This window comes from Phalangium opilio, unplaced genomic scaffold (genome assembly GCF_054372755.1).
Source record: "Phalangium opilio isolate 3A_F unplaced genomic scaffold, DU_Popi_V2 ptg000523l_1, whole genome shotgun sequence".
NCBI classification, from domain to species: domain Eukaryota; kingdom Metazoa; phylum Arthropoda; class Arachnida; order Opiliones; family Phalangiidae; genus Phalangium; species Phalangium opilio.
Genome location: NW_028324241.1, coordinates 940,638 through 966,053, shown reverse-complemented (window position 1 = coordinate 966,053; position 25,416 = coordinate 940,638). Strand labels below are relative to the sequence as shown.

General features: G+C 39.8%; 2 protein-coding genes, 1 long non-coding RNA gene and 3 other non-coding genes across 15 annotated transcripts; 2 read left to right on the top strand and 4 right to left on the bottom strand.

The window, feature by feature from the left end:
* Positions 1-461: 461 nt before the first annotated feature.
* Positions 462-5,036, bottom strand: LOC149588989 (uncharacterized). 8 transcript variants are annotated; one of them, XM_089861900.1, is made up of 10 exons: positions 3,935-5,036; positions 3,800-3,841; positions 3,533-3,706; positions 3,305-3,447; positions 3,153-3,226; positions 2,836-3,090; positions 2,539-2,713; positions 2,364-2,444; positions 2,114-2,300; positions 462-789 (listed from the first exon to the last, which is right to left on the bottom strand). In XM_089861900.1, exon 1 carries the CDS (start codon positions 4,998-5,000, stop codon positions 4,668-4,670), a length of 333 nt encoding a protein of 110 aa, XP_089718026.1. In that variant the 5' UTR covers positions 5,001-5,036; the 3' UTR covers positions 462-789; positions 2,114-2,300; positions 2,364-2,444; positions 2,539-2,713; positions 2,836-3,090; positions 3,153-3,226; positions 3,305-3,447; positions 3,533-3,706; positions 3,800-3,841; positions 3,935-4,667. The 8 variants fall into 8 exon arrangements, with proteins under 8 accessions (XP_089718026.1, XP_089718022.1, XP_089718021.1 ...); XM_089861896.1 differs by having other exon boundaries at positions 2,539-3,090; positions 3,533-3,722; XM_089861895.1 differs by having other exon boundaries at positions 2,539-3,090.
* Positions 5,037-11,192: 6,156 nt separating this feature from the next.
* LOC149588988 (uncharacterized) lies at positions 11,193-13,638 on the top strand. The gene is made up of 3 exons (XM_089861894.1): positions 11,193-12,578; positions 12,637-12,770; positions 12,865-13,638. Exons 1-3 carry the CDS (start codon positions 12,320-12,322, stop codon positions 12,916-12,918), a joined length of 447 nt encoding a protein of 148 aa, XP_089718020.1. The 5' UTR covers positions 11,193-12,319; the 3' UTR covers positions 12,919-13,638.
* A 4,930-nt stretch (positions 13,639-18,568) lies between these two features.
* On the top strand, positions 18,569-20,414 carry LOC149588987 (uncharacterized). 3 transcript variants are annotated; one of them, XR_016379729.1, is made up of 5 exons: positions 18,569-18,711; positions 18,800-18,926; positions 19,003-19,096; positions 19,205-19,255; positions 19,951-20,414. It is a non-coding gene; the product is annotated as an uncharacterized LOC149588987 (long non-coding RNA). The 3 variants fall into 3 exon arrangements; XR_016379731.1 differs by having other exon boundaries at positions 19,166-19,255; XR_016379730.1 differs by having other exon boundaries at positions 18,569-18,926.
* A 1,602-nt stretch (positions 20,415-22,016) lies between these two features.
* TRNAV-UAC (transfer RNA valine (anticodon UAC)) lies at positions 22,017-22,089 on the bottom strand. The gene has a single exon. It is a non-coding gene; the product is annotated as a tRNA-Val (tRNA).
* A 1,734-nt stretch (positions 22,090-23,823) lies between these two features.
* On the bottom strand, positions 23,824-23,896 carry TRNAV-AAC (transfer RNA valine (anticodon AAC)). Its single transcript has one exon. It is a non-coding gene; the product is annotated as a tRNA-Val (tRNA).
* A 337-nt stretch (positions 23,897-24,233) lies between these two features.
* TRNAV-UAC (transfer RNA valine (anticodon UAC)) lies at positions 24,234-24,306 on the bottom strand. The gene has a single exon. It is a non-coding gene; the product is annotated as a tRNA-Val (tRNA).
* Between the last annotated feature and the right edge of the window lie 1,110 nt (positions 24,307-25,416).

Here is a 25,416-nt window from a genome sequence, read left to right as displayed (position 1 = left end):
TCCCGACTATGCTGACCAACCGTATTTACCCGGGTCTCAAGCCAGACGAGTTGATAATTTCGCGTGCGAGATACCTCCCGGGGTTTATTATCATATTAGCGATGTTTTAAGTGCTATGAGCGAAGCCATGTCGCCGATGCATAGGAAAAGTCTAAAATTTACGCAGAATGTAGACGGAACCGTGACGGTTTCAAAACTGAACGATACGGTTTCCATTTTGTTTCCCAAAACAACACCCGGCCGAGGACTGGGACGATTGCTAGGCTTTAGTGCCAATCAATTAGATCGGTATCTTAATAACGAGACTTCGGAGTATCCCGCTGATATCATGAGAGGCGTCGATGCCATGTTTGTTTATACCAATATTATCCGTCAACAAGTAGTGGGTGGTGGTCAAGCTCCTCTGCTACGTTTCATAAAAATGCCGGCTTTTTCGCTGCTAGACGAGGAGAACCAGGAAATATTTAATAATATCGACTTTTATCCAATTTCAACCAGCGATATACAAGAAATTGAAATTGAATTGAAATCCGATTACGGGGAAAATATTCCGTTTAATTTGGGCAAAGTATATATTAAACTGTTTTTTAGGCGTCGACGTCAATAGCCCAGAAGCAATGGTACCTAATAGATACACTCTGTATTTCCAAAGAGGATCCTCCCTTCCGGCTTTACACGCAAACGTTTTCCAATCCGGAGGTCGTTTTAGTGTTGGCGGTATCTTTAATTCTTTATTGCGCAAAATTACACCCTTTATTAGGCCGGCCATTAGTACTTTAGCGTCCGAAGCTGTTGGGTTAACGAGTAGAGTAATTAGCGATGCCCAAAACCCTGGAATATCACCTCGAGAATCGATTAAAAGAAATGTCAAACAATCTATAAATTCCCTACTACATAAAGGCGTGGACCGGTTCGTCAACACTCAAAGCGGGACGGGCCGAAAACGAAAGAGGACTGCTAAAACAAGCCGGAGCAAACGTGTTAAGCGACGCACTAAACGCGATTTTCTAGACTAAACATGTCGACCTACGAAAGTGTTCTTTCCGACTTTGAAGTATTTGAAAAGCCAGTGGTGAATAATAATATTGTTGGGACTAAAACGACTGCTCATTATCCCATTGCCCCACTAACTAATGCTAAATATGTAGAATTTATCATTCCCCCCTCTAACAATTATCATGATTTGACTAAAACTCTTTTGAGAGTAAAATTTCGCGTTTTGCACGAGGACGGCACGGTCGTTCCAGATGCGGAAAAGAAAGTCTCGGTGACAAATTTAATAATTGCCTCGCTATTTTGTCAAGTAGAATTATTTCTCAATGGCGTCGCTGTCCAGCAACCTAATAATATGTACCCATATATGGCCTATTTTAAAATACTTTTAAATTATGGACAAACGGCGGCCAATTCCTGGTTAACTTCTATGTTATATTATTTGGATACCATTATCGAACCGGCGACGGCTTTAGATAACGCCAATATTAACAAAGAAGATAATGGTATTGGTCGTCGCGCTAAACGCGTGGCCCAATCAAAGACGTGCGATGTAATTGGCGAATTATTTTTGGATATGTTCAAAACGCCCAAATTCTTACTAGATAATATCGAGGTGCGAATTAGACTTCATCGAAGCTCCACGGATTTCGCTATTATTCACAATGAGCAGGGCAAAAAGTATAAGATTGATTTAACGGAATGCACTTTGTTTACGCGCGAAATTGAGGTTAATCCCGAACTGCAACTAGCTCACGCCCAGATGTTAAACTCGGGAATAAACGCTCGCTACGAAGTAAACTCTATTGTTATGAAAAATTTCTTAATAACCACCGGAACGCAAGATTTTATTAGGGACAGCTTGTTTACGGGGCAATTACCCTCGCGAACTGTCGTGGCTTTCGTTACTAATAAAAAATTTGTAGGGGAAGCAACTTCCAACCCCCTGGATCTCCAACACTTCAAACTCGATTTCATGCAATTCTCTTTAAATTCGCAAAATTATCCCGATATCCCCTTTACGCCCAATTTTGACGACGACCAGTACGTTAGATGTTACAATTCTTTATTCGAGGGTCTCGAGATATTAGGTCTTGACCGAGGAAATATTATTTCTTACGATTTATATAAGAAGGGCTTTTTTGTCGTTGTTTTTGATTTGAGTAGAGAGCATCTCGCTTCGTTAGGTCTAAATTCCATGCCCCAGACTGGTAACTTGCGATTATCGTTAAGATTTAGCTCTCCGCTAACCGAAAACGTCACGTGCATTGTCATGGCCGAATTTCCAAACAACCAATTAATAATATCTAAAAACAGAGAAATTATTTATAATCACCCCAACGTATAAAAGACTAAAACTTTATAAATACAATATCAGTCGCGAGCCAAGATGCACCAAGTACACACCGTCACGCCAAAGCTCGATATTTGCGTCATTGAATCTATTGAACCTAAAATATTAATTCAAAGATCGGATACGCGTACAAAAACTATATTAAAACCTAACGCCTGGTACGCTTTGTTTCGGTTTCAAAATGAACTCACGTCCTTTTTTGACGGAAAAATACCTCGCTATCATATTTGGTTGCCCGTCAAAGAGCGCATCAAGCTGGAATGCTTCGTCAACTCGAAAGATGAACGTCTAATCGATCTTCGATACTATGAACGAGGTAGCGGCAGTCGTTATTTCCTCAACTTTAGCACCAGCGAAGGATTTAGCCTGAACAAAACAGGATGGCAGACGTTGATCGACTTAAAGCCGTTGATTGACGAGGATCTCAAGGCTAAAGGGATAGCTGTCTGTCGCATGCGCGAATTAATTTTAAACGAGCTCACTACCACCTTGTTTGACGTCACTTCCACTTGCGCCAACGTCGAGTGTCGAAAACAAATATGCCACTCTCAAAGCTGCTCGGAATTTGACACAAATTTCAGCGATCGAGTCGAGCGTAATTTGCACGAAGCGATGCCTCAACTGGATCGTGAGAAAATTTTGCATCAATTTGAGACCGACCATGGATGGATCGAGGACCAAGAGGATATTTACGCTTATTTTGTCAACAGTTTTGCCGATTTAAAGAATGCCTTGATTTATGGCTATTAAGATAAATGTATTGATATATCGTATTTGTTTAACTGATATTGTTTTTATAAAATACCTTTGCGTGTATTAAATAAAGTTGTTTATTGGGAAACCATTTAGTCGTTATTTATACTTGTCAAGACATGGATGCTAAAATTAGAAAAATTTATTACGACGTGGCAAATCCGGCCGCTTATGGGTCGCTAGCCAGATTACAAAAGGCCTTACCGGACGTGTCAAAAGCAAAATTAATCGCCTTTCTCGAGAAACAGCCTGCCTACACGAAACATCGATTTCGACGTTTCCGATTCAAAACTAACCAAGTGTACGCCTCAACTATCGATGACGTTTTTCAAGCTGATTTGTTGGATCTACCGAAATTAAAACGTTTTAATAAAAATGTTCGCTATGTTTTGTGCGTCATTGACGTCTTAAGCCGCTACGGATGGACAGTACCTCTTAGAAACAAAACATCTGGCGAGGTTATCGAAGCTTTTAAAAAAATATTTCGAGAGAGGATCCCTTTAAAAATATACACGGACTACGGTGGGGAATTTAGTTCGCGCAACTTTGCCTCCTTCTTGAAACAAAACAATGTGCAAATACATTTTGCCCGGAGTCAGCATAAGGCTAGTTTAGCGGAACGCTTTATTAGAACAATTAAGGAACAAATTGCCCGGGTTATTACGGCCACGGGGAATAAAAATTACGTTAAATATTTACCTTTAATTACTAAAGCTTATAATGAACGGGTTCATTCAACTACTGGAATTGCACCGGTTCATGTTAATATAGATAACGAATCAATCATTTGGAATAAACTGTACGGGAAATCAAACGGCATTAATCGATACGCACCGAGGCTTAAAGTTGGCGACTACGTGCGTCTCTCTATAGCTAGTAGAGTATTTAGAAAAACCAGCTCGGGAGGCACGTTTACTGACGAAATATTTCGCGTTGTTGACGTCATACCCAGGTCACCGCCCGTCTATCGCGTAGCAGATTTAAAGGGGGAGCAAATTCTGGGTGTTTTTTACGGCGCCGAATTACAAAAAGTCTCGTTACCCGAGACTAAATTATGAACACTTCGCAAATAAACGCTCTTTTAACTTGCGACAAAAGAACGCGACCCTACTATTTAGGATGCTTCCCAGTAAACAGACTCCCAGAACGGCCAAAAAGGTCCAAATTTTGCTTTATATTCAATAATGAAGCAGCTGGAGAGGCTGGAGAACATTGGATAGCGTGCTTTTCTAACAATGACACGGTGGAAATGTTTTGCACTTACGGAAATTCGCCGCGATACTATAAAGTTAATTTAAAACGATACGGGAAACGAGTTGTTTACAATAAACAACAAATTCAACATCCATTCTTTCAACTGTGTGGCGTCCATTGTTGTCTGTACCTATCACTCCGCTGTAAGGGCGTAGCTAGAAAGACGATATTAGACGCCATCTATGACCAGAATCTTAAACTTAACGACTATGTCGCTTTATTATATTTATCTTTACATTTAAAAAAACATGTACACAGATATTGTTCGCAATAAAACAATTTTTTATTTGTCTAAATATTACATTTTTTTTTATTAATCAATATCGCGCCATTTATTATGCCTCTTTCTCCTCTCGTTAGATGGAACCAGCGGTCCTAAGTTTTGAAGCTCGTCTTTCTTTTTCCGAGGTTTTTTCTTTTTTTTCTTGTTTTTCTGTTTAGCGGAGGCCGTCTCAAACAGGTTTTCCAAGTCCGTTAAATTGTCCCCGTTTTCCTCCGCTAAATTCTCTTGTTCATCGACAATTTCCTCTTGTAAATCGTCGTCACGATTTGCATAACCGACAGCTCCTTCTTCTAGCTCTCTTTTTGGCGTGAAAAATGTGTTTTGCAAATGATTTGCAAGAACTTCGGCTTGCCGTTTCACCATATCTCCAACATAAGTCGGCCCAAATTGTTGGTAAAAATCTTCGTGCGTTGGTGTCCCCGCAGTCGTTTCGCTTTTTAAAACCTTTTGCCGAGGCTCGGTTCGTTTAGGCGTAGTAAAAGAACTGCCCGAAGCGCTTGTTGTCGGTGATGACGTGGCATAGCTCGGCCATGACAATTGTTTTTTTCGCGGGGGCATTTTAGGGGTGACCGGTAATGGCGGCGTGGGGACATTAGACATTGCCTGTGTTACGACCTCGAATTTAGGTAAAGGAATTTGTTTCTCAATACTTAAATATTTCTTAAAAGCGTCTAAATATTTATATAATTTATCGTAGGCATTCAATGGCGATTTTAAAATATCCTCAATCTCTCGGTCCAAAGCAGAGTGCTCTTGGGCAGCTGTTGAAGTTACTGCGCTAGCGGGCACAAGAACCATTTGTTTCATAGTTTAGCAGCTATGGCTTGGACAATTGAAGGCAAGATTGCGGCAAGCAACGTCGTAAGAAAACCACCTGATTGCTGCAACAACAGCTTTTTTTGCTTTTCTGCGACAAGGTACTTGATCCGAGTTGTCTAATAATTTTCTTGTACTTTGCTAGCTTTTTCTTGCGGTCTTTACTCAAATAAATACCCCCGCCCTTTAAATTCTTACAAATTGTCTGAATGCTCTTTAATTGAGGCGCGCTACTATTGTTTAAGAGGGTTCGCCGTTGTTTACAGCTAGTTTGACGCAAACTCTGTAAATAAGGGACAAATTTGGCAAACTTGGTCGAGGGACGGGCTACGACGAGTCGGGAGCGTTTTGTTGATCGACGTTTAGCGTGTGGGGCCATTATTCAAATGACAATTAAATTTAATCGACATAGACATACATAGGTGATTCGTGAGGTAGAACACGCGACCTTAATCGTAAATTTTCCGGAGTTTCTTGTTTTAAATCAATTAACAAGTAGCTATAGGGTTCTTTAGTGGCTAGTCTGTACGCCTCCGTAATACGCTTCGGGTTATCTGGACTTATTTGTTGCGCTAAATATCTAATAGAGGCGACATCTCGAGGATTTTTCATTATTATAAAATAGGAAGAGTTTTGAGAAATTATCCGCGATTGGCTACCCTTGGGAAACAGCTGTTGAGTAATAATAATAACCGTATACCCTAAATGATGCGACGTCACGCACACTAAATCGGCAATATGAGTTTGTTTAAATAATTGGCTAGCTAAGTCGTCTAGTATCAAGTAGGAGTCGCGATGAGTCTCCCAAAAATCCGGATCCGCCGTTGGCAAGCCTTGAATAAATTGAATTCCCGGAATCAATTGTTTCAATTTTTCGTAGTTTGGCTGCCAGGCGGCGTAGCAATAAATAACCTTTTTATGCGGCGGGTCAAACATAAGCTGATGATTTTGCAATAAGTTACTTAAAAGAAAACTCTTCCCCGCTTGCGTTGGCCCCACGATTAGAAACTGAGCGGGTGTTTGGAACTTTAAAGAATGCGAGACTGACTCGGTTGGATTCATCTTGATTAATAAACATTTTTATTTTAATTAACAGTTTATATATATATATAATCAAAAATACAATTAACCCAAAACCCAAAGACCCTTAATAAACACAAATTAAAAAATATTTAAACAATATAAACGAAACCTTTTTACCCAAAAAAAAAAATCCCCTATGAAGTAATTGTTTTTTTAAAAAGTTTCTCTTCTAATTCCAGACAACGCTGGCGGAAGCGTTGAACGTTGAGGAGGTTAAAGTTGACGCGAGACTCGGAGGGTAGTTGGTACACACGCACTACAGAAGAAAACACGACGGATTTATGCGCACGCGCACTTTTTCGTTTCCCGACCGCTCGTTGTTGGTGGCTGGGCATGTTTGGATTAGAGGCTCGCAAACATCCTCGCCCTCGCTGGTCGGGAAGTCGGGAAACCCCTGACGCAGTGGTTTGTTGTTGCACGGTTTTTTGGAAACCATCGGACACGATGGGCTGTGTTTCCGATGTTCCCTCGATGGATGGTCCGTGCAACGCCACTGGTACAAGGCGATGCCGCAAAAGGCGCAGCGCGTCGTCTGTATTTCTACATCTGCAAGATAGAAACCGTCTTTGGCCAGGGCTTCGATAGGAACGCAAGATTCCCACAAGCCCTCAAAAGTATGTCTTCGCCTAGCCTCGTAATTCATGCGAGAGAGATGTTGAAGCGGGTGTTGCCTCTTTGAAACCGTAGGGTCGACTGGTTGTCAAATCGGCGTTCAACAATCTCTTATTCGAGGTTTGGCGAAATCTTTTGGTGATTTTAACGGCCTCTAGCTGCAGCTTGTATTTATCCCGTTTAAAATTAAAAGGGACATTGACTGTAACTTCCTTTTCCGGATTCATCGCTACACTTTCAAAGGTTTCAAAGTCAAGTTTTTCAAGATTTTCTCGATTTAACGTCAACCCTTTAATTTTCTTGACTTCTTTTCCTTTGCTAGTGCGAAACGAGTAACTTTTGGCACCGGTACTACAAAAGGAAGTTATATAATCACCGCCGAGTTCGTCCGCCCAGCAACCAATATGATTGCCAGTTGGAATGTCAAACTTTCCCGGTAGATGGCGGTAGATTATCGAGTCGGTGTCACAATACAAGGCTGCGCGGTCTAATCGAAGCAACATCTTGTTCAATTCGAGTCGCCCGTAGCAAGAAACAAAGCTCCCCACAATGGCCGACCCCAGTTTGTAGTCCGAAACGTAATCGCTTTTGGCTTTGTACGATAAAAGAGCGATCGACTCCGTAACTGGCCGTAAGTCGACTAATTCCAGAGTGTAATCGCTCGCGTATCGTATCAATTCGTAATAATTGTTGATAAAGATGCTGCGAATCTTTCCCGTATTCAGAGCCATGCGACCCCAAAGAGAATTTAAATTAATTTTAGCGATATTACGCAGTGAAGGATTTGATTGAATATCCGCCACGGTCAGAGAAAGCTTTTCATTCTTGTTTATATCAGCGATATACGCCTCTTTTTGCAGAGGCGTTTGCGCGTGAGCGGGAAATCCGGAATTCTTCACTTTTAGGGCGATAAAATCAGTCATGTACTGGGCAAAGAAATATTCCGTTTTTGGATAATGGTACACCTCGAATATATCGAGGAGTTTATATCCATGCTCCATAGCGGCATAGACTTCAACCGTTGGCCAGACTGATTCGAAAGCCCTTTCGTTGACAGTGTGATCGCAGATTTCCGCTCGCAATTCTAGACACGTGCGACAGAGGGCGTAGGCTAATTTACCACCGCTGCGGAAGGGAATTAAGGGGATGTGGAGATCTTGAGGGGGAAGCAGACGACAACTCATAACGCCAAAATACCACCCTGGCGATTTGTCAAAATCTCTGCTATAGATTATGGGGTGGCCGCTAGGGTACGGACAATCGCGACAAACTTTCGGGTACAAAGAAATAATATCCTTGTAGAAAATTTTCTCCTCACCTTGCACGTGGCAGTTAAGAACAAAATTTTCCGTCCGTCCCCCATAGAGAGCGCTACGGGCTGATATTTGAGGTCGAAAAGTTAAACTTTTGCAGAAAGCCTTTGCTTCGGCGTTTTCTTTTAAAAGCTTAGCAAATTGACACTCAAAGATCGAGGTATATTCATACCCGACCATCTTCTCTTTAATAAACAGCTCTCTATCTAGGGTCCGCTCGTACAGAAATCTGTTGCTGGCTTTGAGTTGGGTATTGTAGGCATTAAGTTTTTGGCATGGACAACCGTGAAAGTAGCAACCGTGGAAATCGTAGATTTTGGGAGGAGTTTCGCTATAGCCGTCGACTAAATAGCGACCCACGCGGTACTCGCCCCCGTAGCTTAAAGCAGTGCGCAATTTTATATTTTCAGTTTTCTCCACCCAAGCGAGATATTTTAAGCTAATTTGACTGTGATTAAATTTTGCGTTATAGCCGTTAGAAGGAACAATACCCATGCTGTAAGGTTTATAGTAATTGTTAAGATAAATAGTGGTTAGAGCACCCGCCAAAGTAATATTTTTTAAGCAGAAAGGGTCTAATTTGGTTAGATCTACGTAAATTTTTCTAAAAGCTTCGACGCCTTGTCTCAGGACTTTGACGTCTTGAATGCAATATTTAATAAGCTCCTCTTTGATGTTGTAAATAGATCCTTCCATTGACGCGTACCAAGTTTGAAAATCTCGATAATCATTGGCTTTCATTTGAGCTACGTTAAAGTACGAAGCTTCAGGGATGACGCCAATGTAATTAAGATTTTCTTCGGTATGAAAATCAAATGGAAAGAATCCTTTCGCCACATCGCCGAGGCTAAACATGCTGGTGAAATTACGCAGAGGTTGACTAATGTAATTAAAGCTATCGAGGAATCTAATTTGCGGTCCCTCAAGATGAATCATTAAAATTTTACTGCCGTCAAAAATAACGGCAGGGGTGACGTGTCTATGGACTAAAGCGTTAAGAATTAAGAAGTTATCAAAAGCTTTCGCGTAATGAGCTACGACTTGAGTGTTAGTAAAGCGCGGTTGGTACGTTTTACGTTTCTGTCCAGTCAAAACTACCTGCTCGACGCTAAATAAATAATTTAAAAATTGCTCGACGCAATTGGCGCCGTAAAAAATTTTAGTTTCAAAGCCAGCTTCAGTCTCTACGTCGCAAACTAATAAAATGGGGACGTGGATATTATTTCTAAGAATAGTCTCAATGTCGTAATAAATAAACCGCGAGGCTTTCATTTTGGTTTCCAAAGGCATAACAAAATGTTCACCTGGCGGATGGACTATTTTACACTGAGAGCATTCGGGATTGCAGTCGTGATCGTCACCCATCAGTCGCCCACATTCTAAACATCGTTTTTGGCTCGCGCAGGTGCCATTAAGTAAATGAGTTTCGTAGCAGGGGCCAGAAAAAAAGTAGCGGTGGCATTCGTCGCAACGTTTTAGAATATCGTCATCGCTGGTTAAATGAAAAGCTTCTCCTTGACACCGAAAACATATATAGGGTTTTGTATCCTCGGGGCATTTATGCTCTTTTAACAATTCACGTTTGTAAAAAGATTTCAAGCATAAATCGCAAGAGGTAACACCGCCCATCATGCCGTGCCAAGTTTTCGCGGGGTGGATATGGTCGCCAATTTTTAATAAATAGATAAATTTAGGAGCTTGGGGGCCTTTGAAAAATATGGTAAAATTATTCGCAGCATCAACGATTACGATTCGATAATGGGGAACTAAATAATTTTGAAATTTTTGAATATCTTCTAGAGTAACAAAACCTTCGGGGACTCCGGCTTTCCTGTGCAAGATTTTTGCAATATTACCCACGAGGGTGCTATTGCGTTTCAGTTTGTCAAAATTGTTCTTGTTAAAGGGCAGACCTTGCTTATTTTGTTGGTAAAAATTGCGATCGGCCATCTCTTTACCCAGAACTAAACTTCGAGCAAAACAGAGATTATCATTATTCTCCATAAAAATAAATTGGTTATTTTGCTTAACGAAATAATCCAAATTAACCAAAGTTCTATTTTTTATGGATTTATAATAAGTCCCTATATTAGCATCGAGGTTTAGAAAAATAATGTCAAACTGAAAATCTTCCCCATTAAAGACAAAGTCCCGACTAGATTGCGTTACTCTATAGATGGTGCGCATAATTCGCTTACTGGTGAATTTGTCAATTTTTATAAATTTAATATTAACAGGGGTCGTCAATCCGGGGGAGCTTAAAACAAATCGAACCCGATTATACCCGGGATTCTCGGTTACTAATTTACGTATAACTTCGTCGAGAATTTTTCGAAAAATTCGAAAAAAATCTCGCGTTGGAATGTCTTCCAGATTTTTGAAAGCTATACGCAAATCGATTTGTTTACAATGCCACTTGCGACTCGTTTTGTCAATCTGCCGTTCAATTGTGTAGTACCGGTTTACCTGTGCGTGTTCCTCTCCTCCACTACCCTCCGAGTCGCTACCGCTGCCGCTGCTCTCACTGCTCATTTTTTGAATTTCTATCAGAAATAAAAAAATTGGAACAAAATTTTGGTTTGTAAATTTATTGTTAAATAGATACGTACTTTGCTAGGCGGCTGCTGAGCGGCTTCTGCGTCGTTCTTCACGTCGTCCACCAAGCGATGGAAAGCGTTAAGGAGTTTGATGGCGTCTTTGTTTTTAGCGTCAACGACTCTTTTTAGCCGCTTATGTCTACACTCCCACAGTTTGTCCGCCTGGGCGTCTTTGATGTCTTTAAATTTGTAGACACTTATGTCTACAAAATAGTCCCCTTTTCGCGGGGGGATTTTAGTTTCGAAATATTGCCCGTCGCTTCTCAAGCGATAGGACCCCTCAACCCCGTTGACGCCGACAACGTGTTTCTGCAACACGTCCTGGACAAACTCCTCGTCGTCAGAATCGAGGAGGATCTCAACGGGGTCGGGTTTTACAAATTGACTCAGCGTTCGTTGACCGCTGCTGGATCCTTGTCGATTATTAGGAGAAGACGGTGGAGATTCAAACATAGATTGAGACTCTTGGTACTTGTTCATGGCTGGATCGATTGTGAAAATCCAATGCCCATGCTCGAGCTTTTATACCCAAAATCTCAGGGCCATTTTTTTTTAGAATACAGGCCCAGACATGGTTTTTTTATAACACAACCTTATTCTATTCGTATTAAGAGTTTAAAAAAATATATAATTATGTCTGATACGCTATTTTTTAATTTAACCTTAAATGCATTTTTTATTTACGAGTTGATACTAGAGATTATGAAGTATGTTACCATAAATACCCATATAAAAAAGACCTCTCTAGTTTAATATTAATATACATTTATTTAGATTTAAATCATGTCAAAAAAACAATTTCCGTCCCTCCCAAAGTAATTAGTTTTAACCTTCACTAATAAATTGTTTTTCTTATATAAAGCGATCTCGTGAGAATTATTCAAATTATTCGAAACACGCCTAAACAGGCTTTTGCATACGAATAACATTTGTCCCCTTAGGCATTTATCAAAGTAACTTCTTTTTAACCTTCGCTAAAGGGTTTTTTATATAACACGATCTCGTTTGAATTATTTAAAACACACCTAGACAACTTTTTTGCATACGAAAAAAAATTAGACCTCGAAGAGATTTTGTAATTTTATGCCTATATATCTAATTAACTTTTTGCTATTTATTGATTTTTAAGAATCTTGAAAGTATTGCCTAGACACTATTAGATTTGACCTCGCTAATTTTCTATATAAGCCCCAAGTTTCAAAATGAAAGTTATCAGTTGTTTAACTTCTGTTTCTGAAACACCAGTCCCAAAAACTTTAAGATGTCTTTCTCTACCGCTCCTCGTTTGCCCTGCCTGCCCGTGATCAAAATCCATCCGGCAGCGCTTACTCCCCGTCGTGCCACCCCCCAGTCGGCTGGACTGGACTTATATTGTCCAGTGGATACCGTAATCGACCCTCACGGTATCAAAATCGTGTCGACTGGGTTAGGCGTGATGCTGCCCGAGAACAGCTACGGCCGCCTTGTTGGCCGTAGCAGCTTAACAGCCCAAGGGCTGTTTGTCGCCGAGGGGACGATAGGTATGTTTATTAGTTATTTTATAGTGCGTAAAAGTATAATAATTCTTAACACTAATAGACGCCGACTATCGGGGACCCATAAAAGTCGTCGTCGCAAATGTCGGGGAAACCCCCTACGTTGTCAAGCGGGGTGATCGTTTCGCCCAATTGATCGTGACGCCGGTTATATTGCTAAGACCGGTGGAAACGGCGGTAAATATTTTCAATTTTTTAATTTAAGTTTTAACATGTGACACATTTTTTAATTTAGAATTCAACTTGTAACATGTTTTTATGTTGTTTCTAGACTTTGACCCCGACGTCACGCGGCAGTGGGGGGTTTGGGTCGACCGGTGTTTAATCTTTTTAAATGGTGGTGGGTTTTTAATATAAATATTTGTTATTGTATATATTATATTGTTTGTTATTAAAAATTTTTATTTCTATATTTGTTATTCTTGTCAGACTTATAATTATAGGCTTATTTTCTAACTCCACCTTAATTAGCCTATCCAATGATATTATCTCTTTACTTACGCTCCGCCTAATGTGACAAATAGGATCCAATTAAAACTGCCTCTTAACTCTCTAGTATGTTACATATAGCATGTACTAGCAATTTAAATATCATTTGTTATCATAGCCCTCGCAATATGTTGTGCCTCATTTTCTTTTTTGTTTACGGGTTAATAGTCAACGTTTTGTTAACTCTTTACGAAATTGAACGGCGAAGCAGAAAACAATTAGAAAATAAACCCAAACGTCCCTCCGCCGATTGCACTTCCGAGTCAAATAACGATACAGGGTCAACGTGAAAAAATGAACTCTTTAAAACATGTTTGTTTATCCTTGCTGGTTGTTGATTATTTTGTAATATATATTCTGTATTTATTTATCACCCATATCTGTACATCTTATAAAAAGTAAATATTTGATGTCTTAAAATCTGTGTTTTTTATTAACTTTAGGCTTACAGAAAGCTGGAATGGTTAAAGGGCAACACCCAATGCTAGCAAGCCAGGGATGACGTCAAGGTTGACTATAGTTTTTAGTTTTAGTTTAAGTTAAGAAGATGATGTCATGGGGGATGAAACTAACAGCTCGGGCTAGTCCAGACTTGTCTGAAAAGTTTGGTTTGAGTCTGGTGGATGAGGAGAGGGCGGCCATCTTGGGGTGGCGGCCATCTTGGATCTCTGCGCAACTAGGTAGTCCCTACTACTCGCTAAAGGGTTTTTTTTATATAACACGATCTCGTTTGAATTATTTAAAACACACCTAGACAACTTTTTTGCATACGAAAAAAAACTTAGACCTCGGAGAGATTTTGTAATTTTATGTCTATATATTTAATTAACTTTTTGCTATTTATTGAATTTTAATAATCTTGAAAGTATTGGCTAGACACTATTAGATTTGACCTCGCTAATTTTGTATATAAGCCCCAAGTTTCAAATTGAAAGTTATCAGTTGTTTAACTTCTGTTTCTGAAACACTATCCCAAAAACTTTAAGATGTCTTTTTCGACCGCTCCTCGTTTGCCCTGCCTGCCCGTGATCAAAATCCATCCGGCAGCGCTTACTCCCCGTCGTGCCACCCCCCAGTCGGCCGGACTGGACTTATATTGTCCAGTGGATACCGTAATCGACCCTCACGGTATCAAAATCGTGTCGACTGGGTTAGGTGTGATGCTGCCCGAGAACAGCTACGGCCGCATTGTTGGCCGTAGCAGTTTATCGGCCCAAGGGCTGTTTGTCGCCGAGGGGACGATAGGTATGTTTGTTAGTTATTTTATAGTGCGTAAAAGTATAATAATTCTTAACAATAATAGACGCCGACTATCGGGGACCCCTAAAAGTCGTCATCGCCAACGTCGGGGACACCGCCTACAATATTCGGCGGGGCAATAGGCTTGCCCAATTGATAGTGACCCCGGTTATATTGCTAAGACCGGTGGAAACGGCGGTAAATATTTTCAAGTTTTTAATTTAGGTTTCAACATGTAACACATTTTTATGTTGTTTCTAGAGTCTGACCCCTACATCACGTGGCACTGGGGGGTTCGGCTCGACCGGTGTTTAATCTTTTTAAATGGTGGTGGGTTTTTCATATAAATATTTGTTATTGTATATATTATATTGTTTGTTATTAAAAAATTTTTATTTCTATATTTGTTATTCTTGTCAGACTTATAATTATAGGCTTATTTTCTAACTCCACCTTAATTAACCTATCCAATGATATTATCTCTTTACTTACGCTCCGCCTAATGTGACAAATAGGATCCAATTAAAACTGCCGCTTAACTCTCTAGTATGTTACATATAGCACGTACTAGCAATTTAAATATCATTTGCTATCATAGCCCTCGCAATATGTTGTGCCTCATTTTCTTTTTTGTTTACGGGTTAATAGTCTACGTTTTGTTAACTCTTTACGAAATTGAACTGCGAAGCAGAAAACAATTAGAAAATAAACCCAAACGTCCCTCCGCCGATTGCACTTCCGAGTCAAATAACGATACAGGGTCAACGTGAAAAATGAACTCTTTAAAACATGTTTGTTTATCCTTGCTGGTTGTTGATTATTTTGTAATATATATTCTGTTTTTATTTATCACCCATATCTGTACATCTTATAAAAAGTAAATATTTGATGTCTTAAAATCTGTGTTATTTATTAACTTTAGGCTTACAGAAAGCTGGAGTGGTTAAAGGGCAACACCCAATGTTAGCAAGCCAGGGATGACGTCAAGGTTGACTATAGTTTTAGTTTTAGTTTAAGTTAAGAAGATGATGTCATGGGGGTTGAAACTAACAGCTTTGGTTTGAGTCTGGTGGATGGGGAGAGGGCGGCCATCTTGAGGTGGCGGCCATCTTGGATCCGTGGCTATTTGTATAGCTATCACTACTAGAACCGAAAAATACATAAAAAATTAAGCAGCAAGCGGAGCGGCGGGATAACACGACCGTCGTCGACATATATATCCTAATAACTGCAAGGCTGAACTTAAACGTTTCCTTCCAATCAACGATGCATTTTAACTTACAACTATATCACGTTCACTCACTCACCGTAATTACCCTTGGTATATTACTACGCCCCTGACTGTTATTAAGATTAGTTGTTCAGATTGTATAACAACTGGCCACCGACCTTCTAGAACTCAGTGCAGCGGATGGGTTAAAAGCGGAGAGGGGCCTATCACGCGTGGTAACTAATAAACAAATAAATTAAACAAATCGATGGGATTGATTGTTATATATTTTATAATTTATCTGCCCCCACGCATTGTATAATTTTCATATCCCCCTGAAAACATTGTTGTGGTTCTATGCAAGGCTGAACTTAAACGTTTCCTTCCAATCAACGATGCATTTTAACTTACAACTATATCACGTTCACTCACTCACCGTAATTACCCTTGGTATATTACTACGCCCCTGACTGTTATTAAGATTAGTTGTTCAGATTGTATAACAACTGGCCACCGACCTTCTAGAACTCAGTGCAGCGGATGGGTTAAAAGCGGAGAGGGGCCTATCACGCGTGGTAACTAATAAACAAATAAATTAAACAAATCGATGGGATTGATTGTTATATATTTTATAATTTATCTGCCCCCACGCATTGTATAATTTTCATATCCCCCTGAAAACATTGTTGTGGTTCTATGCAAGGCTGAACTTAAACGTTTCCTTCCAATCAACGATGCATTTTAACTTACAACTATATCACGTTCACTCACTCACCGTAATTACCCTTGGTATATTACTACGCCCTGACTGTTATTAAGATTAGTTGTTCAGATTGTATAACAACTGGCCACCGACCTTCTAGAACTCAGTGCAGCGGATGCGTTAAAAACGAGGGGCCTATCACGCGTGGTAACTAATGAGAAATGACCCAATTTGTATCTTCACTTTTGTTACGTAAACATAAGCGTGATGAAAATGAATGTTAAAAGTCTAGTTTGAGCACAGAGTATTTTTATTAGGAGGACCGAAATTGCAAGAGCAATTTGATGCTCTTTTGGCACTCACAATTTGGAGCTTATTGATATATCATAATCTCATGGAATGGCATGCTGAAGACTGAGGTACACACTTACCCTTTTATCAATATTTAAATTATCTGTTCCTCATTCAGGTGTTGACGCACTTGAAAATCCTGTCTCCGACGAGATACCTCTTCCATCTGCCGACGAACCAGCTTCTTCAGACACTGACTGTCAAGCCATTCGCGCCTTGCAAGTAACTGTGGAACTCGCAGATCATGCGCTTTGGCCTTTACGACTGGTACTCGAGATAAATTATGAAACATAACCAATGAACTCTTACTTCCATTTCAGTATGCAGGAATTGGTATATTAATCCCTCTGTTTCTCTCGATATGAATATCATAAGTCTGAAATAGGTAATGATGTAATTAATGACAATAGCATAGTAAAGTTTTATGTAGAATAGGTGTGAAGATTTCGGAGGATGTCATTTGAAATCGGGCTACAGAAACCAGCACTGAACTCCAGTAAAGTTTAATCCACCTGTAAATAAGTATGTGAATATAAATAAATTGCACAGTTGTTGAGTTCGGTAACTGTACGCAGGTTATAAATAATATCTAGAGTAAAGGGTAGTCGTCATTAATATACGTGAAAAGCAAAATACCCGTGAACAGAATAAAAGCACGCCAGTAGCGGTATTGAATTGATGCATTAAAGCAGGGGGTAACCGACTTTTCCTTTTAAATAACAGTCAAATGATAAAACAAATGTAAATAATGTATTGCATTAAAAGAAATTATGAAGTTAATGTGCGTAACACATCCAATAAATTATATAATGAATGGTAATTTAATTGCCTTATTTGATCCACACCAATAACACGCATGCAAAGAGCACATGTAAAAAACGAGATTATAAAAAGCAAGCGAATATTAAATAAGACTATAAAAAGCAAGCGAATATTAAATAAGACTATAAAAAGCAAGCGAATATTAAATAAGACTATAAAAAGCAAGCGAGTATTAAATTAGACAATAAAATGCATGCGAGTATTAAATTAGACAATAAAATGCATGCGAGTATTAAATTAGACAATAAAATGCATGCGAGTATTAAATTAGACTATAAAATGCATGCGAGTATTAAATTAGACTATAAAATGCATGCGAGTATTAAATTAGACTATAAAATGCATGCGAGTATTAAATTAGACAATAAAATGCATGCGAGTATTAAATTAGACAATAAAATGCATGCGAGTATTAAATTAGATTATAAAAAGCAAGCGGGTACGCAAGCAATAAATTAAATTCTAAAAACATGGAAGTAACGCATGTAATGAAGGAAACGAAAATTTTGCACGCCAAACTGAGCGTGAAGAAAATAATAGTAATAATAATAATGATAGAATGGAAAGAGTGCATTTGAAAAGAAGTCAATGAAATATCTACAATGAGTACAATCTATAAATGACAATGGAGAATATAGTAATTACAAAGAGTTCATGCCAACGTGAACATGAATAATAAATGCCGTGAAGATAAAAGTGCATGCCTAATTGAGCATTGAAAATAATAAAATAAATCAGAGACGTTGTTTTGACGATCTATCACGGCATTAAGTAAATGAATATGTACAGGATAATGGATTATGCTGCACTTGAGCATATCATAAAAAACAAAAACGAAACTAATCCGTATTTTTCCCTGGCTGAGATTTTTCTCCCAACCTTCTCAAAGCTTCGGCCATATTGTTCGCTTGAATTCGCTCAGTTTCTAGCCTGAACCTCTCATTTTCAAGCCTTAGCCGTTCATTATCATGTTTGGCCCTTTTATTTTCATTCCTCACCCTTTCATTTTCGTTTCTGACCTTTTCCATTTGGGTCAATTCCGTCATAGCAGACGCGAACATGCGTAGGGCCTCTTGCGTTCTCTGGTCCGACTCCAAACACGCTTCCGCCGAATCCAAAAGCCTATTGGCTGTTGGCAGGGGTCTTTTCTTGCTACGCAGGGACTCGGCTATAAGAAAGTTTACCCGATTTATAAATCCAACAAAAACGGAAGGCCATGCATGCAGAAACAATAGCAAGAAGTGATGAAATAAAGAACAACGAAATGGACAATTAAAGAAAGACATTAACCCTATATATTCAAGGTTTGCCGAAATGTCGGGGTTGTAAATATTTACATATACCTTTTATAAACCATTGTTATAACCATGTTTATGTCATACTTACAAGTAGTAGGTGGATGACAGGCATCTTCTTCATCCAAAACGGAAGGCGGAACAGTCGGAACTGCTTCTGAATGGTCTTCAGAGACATCTGTAGGAACGCTTCCCGGTTCTGTAGAAATAATGTCAAGGACATGGTAAATACATAACTAATCATTAATGAAATGTCATCTTACCATAATTTGCAAAAAAATCCGATATTTGTGATCACAGGGATTTTTCCCTATCTTCACTTGAAACGGGAGTAGCGCTGTACGAGCAGCTTGCTCCTGGATCTGGTTCTGAAAGAAATGATGATAATGACATGGTAAATACATTACAAAACCTTAGCAAAATTTAAACTTACCAAAATTTGCAAAACGCGAACCTACATCAGTTGCGACAGAAGTAAATTTACTTCTGGTTTCGATTAAAGGGTCCTCACAGTCTTGCTTATCAGCAGGTGTGGGATTATTGGCATAAGAAGGTAGGCTGCAATTGTTTTAAATATAATTGAACACACTGCAGTTTGTAATAATAGTTCACTATACTTTCTCGGGCCATGGGGCCTATTTCGTAACTTTTTTAGCGAGTTATTGCAAGTGATTACTATTAGTTTAGGGGGTCCAGTCAACATAAATAGACATAAGACTTGGGTGTCCTCAAACTAAAGTGTTGCATATCTGTCGATTCCGCTCGTGCTGATAAAACTATTTAAAATTTTACCGTATTCAGCTATCACGACATCGGGTCGTGAAAATGAAAAACAGATAAACGTTTACTTTGACAATCTTTGTTTTTAAAAAAGCACAAAAGAAGTCGCGACACAACCCTCAAGGTTTGATGAGACCCCATAGAGTAGTGTCGGTAGAGAAGGGAGTAGACTGTGTATCCCTCCCTCTAGGCGCGCTTTTGTAAGAGGGGATACTGTACGCGCCTGGTAGGGGGGATGACATTGAGCTAAGAGATAGAAGGGTATGACGTTTGCGTACGTAGAACTGACATTACTCTATAGTAATTGGATATTTAGACCTAGCCCTGACATAAAATCGGGTGTTGACTCACCAAAACTGTTTTAGCGATAGTTATCACCTATCATAACTCACTGAAAATGTTGCAGAATTTGCCCCCATATCCGTTAGGATTTGTTATATGACGACTCAATAAGTACTTACATTTCAGAGGAACTATCAAAAGATACCCCAAACTGGGAAGCACCAAAATCGAAGGCATTAGGAATGCCTACCATTGACACCTTTGGAATTAGGGAAGCAACCCTTGACTCAATGGGTGTCAATGGCTCCGAATTATTAACACCACCTCCAGTTTTACGGGACTCCCTCGACAGAATTGCCACCTTTTTGCGGACCTCACTCTTTAAGGAGCTCCATTTTTTTTAATTTCTTCGGGAGTGCGGTTCTGACGGTGGACTTCATTAACCCGACTGGTTATTTCCTGCCACCTACTTCTCCTCTCTTCAGGCGTCTTCCCAAAGTCATTGACTACCAATGAGCGAACAGACTCCAACTGAGTTAATAACGTGTCTAACTCGTCATGGGTATATGGCGCCTTTTTCAGTTTTTTAGCCATACTATGTATAATTCATTACAATAATTACAAATAAATCTTGACAACTTTAGAACATATCAATATACATTTAATTACAACTTGACAATTACAAAGGAATAAGAAAATAACTGTTTCACAAGACAAATAAAACTTCACTCTGCCAATCAATTTAGAAGTACATTCAAATTGCACATTTACATTTACTCTCACAGTCCTAAACTTTATTTCTCAACATGGCTCAATTTTAACTTGTATCTTCTGTTCTAGTCTGTACTGGTTCATTTTATTTTTGTTGTCAATTCATTGTATTACATTAGTATTATCATTTGGAGCTGTATGGCCCTTAAGAGATGACCCGATACTGATCCTCGGATAAACCGATATATCGGTGTCGGCCCATCTCTATCAATTATGCCTTCATTAAGCTTAGGTAGTTGTGGTTGGTTGAAAATTCTATATTATCAAGGTGACTAACAACATGGAAAGATTAGACGTTTAAAACGTAAATTACAATTAGTTTTCATACAAATGTTTGAAGCACATTGTTTATACGAAAATATATACATTAATCAACATTACACCATGTAACCATATCATTACCTTAACAAGCGGCTGTCTCTAGTATGTTGAATTGATTCAATAAAGTCAAAGCAAAATAGAGCAGACAGCAACGAATAACTAAATTGAAATAGCCGGCACGAAATTACTGTTTAGTTCATAAGATAGGTGGCGTTAATAACTTAATTTTGGGTTAAAGGTTACGGCACTGACCTTTGGCGACAAATTTACACTGTACACTGACCTTACACCGAAATTTGGTTCAACTTGAAACTCAAACTGAACTGAATTCAAAGGCTCACTTTTGCCGGTTGAACCTCCAATCACTGAGCCAAGGAAAGGAACGTCATCGGTAGACGTAGCCAATTAAAAGGCCAAGGGCAATGCTTGACGGTCCAATCAGAGAGCCAAGGGCAGAAGGAGGAGCTTAACTTTTCTGCAGAATACGGCCGCTGGCACCTTCCGCGTGTAAAGCGGACGTGATAACCACTACACCATAGATACTTGGTTATTCCGAGATTTTGAAGAGATCTACTTTATTATTATGTCTAATCACGATGGTAAAGACATGTATCTACCACGTCTCGAACCTGGGACCTTCCGCGTGTAAAGTGGACGTGATAACCACTACACCATAGATACTTGGCTATTCTCAGTTTTCGAAGAGATCTACCTTATTATTATGTCTAATCACGATGGTCAAAACATGTATCTACCACGGTTCGAAACTGGGACCTTCCGCGTGTTAGGCGGACATGATAACCACTACACCATAGATACGTTGTCACACAGATTTTTCCAAAAGATCTAGCTTAATATTATGTCAAATCACGATGGTCAAAACATGTATCTACCAGGGGTCGAACCCCGGACCTTCCGCGTGTTAGCCGGACGTGATAACCACTACACCATAGATACTTGGTTATTCTCAGTTTTCGAAGAGATCTACCTTATTATTATGTCTAATCACGATGGTCAAAACATGTATCTACCACGGCTCGAACCAGGGACCTTCAGCTCGTTAGCCGGACGTGATAACCACTACACCATAGATACTTGGTTATTCTGAGCTTTAGGAGAGATCTACCTTATTATTATGTCTAATCACGATGGTAAAAATATGTATCTACCAGGGCTCGAACCTGGCACCTTCCGCGTGTAAAGCGGACGTGATAACCACTACACCATAGATACTTGGTTATTCCGAGTTTTTGAAAAGATCTACTTTATTATTATGTCTAATCACGATGTTGAAAACATGTATCCACCAGGGCTCGAACCTGCGACCTTCCGCGAGTTAGGCGGACGTGACAACCACTACACCATAGATACGTCGTCACACAGATTTTTCCAAGAGATCTAGCTTATTATTATGTCCAATCACGATGGTCAAAACATGAATCAACCAGGGCTCGATCCTGGGACCTTCCGCGAGTTAGAAGTGAACACCACTGCTCCATAGATACTTGGTTATTATCAGTTTTCGAAGAGATCTACCTTATTATTATGTCTAATCACGATGGTCAAAACATGTATCTATCATTGCTCGAACCTGAGATATTCCGCATGTAAAGCGGACGTGATAACTTCTACACCATAGATACTTGGTTATTTTGAGCTTTCGGAGAGATCTACCTTATTATTATGTCTAATCACGATGTTGAAAACATGTATCCACCAGTGCTCGAACCTGGGACCTTCCGCGTGTTTGGCGTACGTGATAATCACTACACCATAAATACTTGGTTATTCTGAGATTTCGAAGAGATCTACTTTATTATTATGTCCAATCACGATGGTAAAAATATGTATCTACCATGGCTCGAACCTGGGACCTTCCGCGTGTAAAGCGGACGTGATAACTACTACACCATAGATACTTGGTTATTCCGAGTTTTTGGAGAGATCTACGTTATTATTATGTCTAATCACGATGTTGAAAACATTTATTCACCAGGGCTCGAACCTGCGACCTTCCGCTAATTAGGCGGACGTGATAACCACTACACCATAGATACTTGGTTATTCTGAGTTTTCGAAGAGATCAACCTTATTATTATGTCTAATCAAGATGGTAAAGACATGTATCTACCACGATGGTAAAGACATGTATCTACCACGGCTCGAACCTGGGACCTTCCGCGTGTTAGGCGGACGTAATATCCACTACACCATAAATACGTTGTCACACAGATTTTTCCAAGAGATCTAGCTTATTATTATGTCCAATCACGATGGTCAAAACATGTATCAACCAGGGCTCGATCCTGGGACCTTCCGCGAGTTAGACGTGACAACCACTACAACATAGATACTTGGTTATTCTCAGTTTTCGAAGAGATCTACCTTATTATTATGTCCAATCACGATGGTAAAAATATGTATCTACCATGGCTCGAACCTGGGACCTTCCGCGTGTAAAGCGAACGTGATAACCACTACACCATAGATACTTGGTTATTCTGAGTTTTCGAAGAGATCAACCTTATTATTATGTCTAATCAAGATGGTGAAAACATGTATCCACCAGTGCTCGAACCTGGGACTTTCCGCATGTTTGGCGTACGTGATAACCACTACACCATAAATACTTGGTTATTCTGAGTTTTCGAAGAGATCTACTTTATTATTATGACTAATCACGATGGTAAAGACATGTATCTACCACGGCTCGAACCTGGGACCTTCGGCGAGCTAGACGTGACAACCACTACAACATAGATACTTGGTTATTCTCAGTTTTCGAAGAGATCTACCTTATTATTATGTCTAATCACGATGGTCAAAACATGTATCTACCAGGGCTCGAACCCCGGACCTTCCGCGTGTTAGCCGGACGTGATAACCACTACACCATAGATACATGGTTATTCTTAGTTTTCGAAGAGATCTACCTTATTATTATGTCTAATCACGATGATCAAAACATGTATCTACCACGGCTCGAACCTGGGACCTTCCGCTCGTTAGGCGGACGTGATAACCACTACACCATAGATACGTTGTCACACAGATTTTTCCAAGAGATCCAGCTTATTATTATGTCCAATCACGATGGTCAAAACATGTATCTACTAGGGCTCGAACCTGGGACCTTCCGCCAGTTAGAAGTGACAACCACTGCACCATAGATACTTGGTTATTATCAGTTTTCGAAGAGATCTACCTTATTATTATGTCTAATCACGATGGTCAAAACATGTATCTATCATTGCTCGAACCTGAGACATTCCGCGCGTAAAGTGGACGTGATAACTACTACACCATAGATACTTGGTTATTCTGAGCTTTCGGAGAGATCTACCTTATTATTATGTCTAATCACGATGGTAAAAATATGTATCTACCAGGGCTCGAACCTGGGACCTTCCGCGTGTAAAGCGGACGTGATAACCACTACACCATTGATACTTGGTTATTCTGAGTTTTCGAAGAGATCAACCTTATTATTATGTCTAATCACGATCTTGAAAAAATGTATCCACCGGGGCTCGAACCTGGGACCTTCCGCGCGTTAGGCAGATGTGATAACCACTACACCATATATACGTCGTCACACAGATTTTTCCAAGAGATCTAGCTTATTATCATGTCCAATCACGATGGTCAAAACATATATCTACCAGGGCTAGTTACAGGGTTGGCAAAAATCCGGATTTTTCTTGAAAAAGCCACTGGTATGGTTTTTTTGCTGGTTTAAACCGGATATTATTGGATTTATCTTTGTTTTTTTAAACTCCTCTCTAGTGCTTAATTTTAGCACTTCTTTTTTACATTTAGTGCGCTAGATTCTTCTGCTAGGCCGAATCATTTATATTGTACATAAAAGTTGATAAAACTATAGACATTTCCATTAGAGATGAGTAGGGACCTTGATTTAATCGGGATTTTTCAGTCCAACCCGACCCATATCGGGTCGGAAAATCCCAGGTCGGGTTGGGTGAGAAGATAACTTTAAATGTTTTGCTGGTCGGGTCGGGTAGGGTTATCATACAGTCTACCCGGGTAGACATTTTTCTTATCTTCAATAGGGCAGAGTTGGGCCCGGGTAGGCTTTTTTGTGATCTTCAATAGGGTAGGGTCGGGCCCGGGTAGGCTTTTTTGTGATCTTCAATAGGGCAGGGTCGGGCCCGGGTAGGCTTTTTTGTGATCTTCAATAGGGCTGGGTCTGATAGAGATTTTTCTAAACGCGCGGTCCGACCCAACAATTTAGCGTTGCGAAAAATTCAACTCAGTCTCACGAGTTTCGGGTGGGGCAGTGGGAGGAGGGCGCGTCAAACTAACCCACAATGTATGGGAATCGACCATTTCGATGAAATAAAGAGGTAAAGACATGTGGGTCAAACGTTTCCTTCCATCTCACTTAATGGTGCCTGCGCTGTACTCTATTATTATATTTTTTGAAAAATCCACTGGATTTTTCATCGTGGTTTGAACCGGTTTAATCCAGGTGGATAAAACCGGACTGGATACCAGCGTGCCAACCCTGGCTAGTTACAACTTCTAAACAACCGCCAAGAT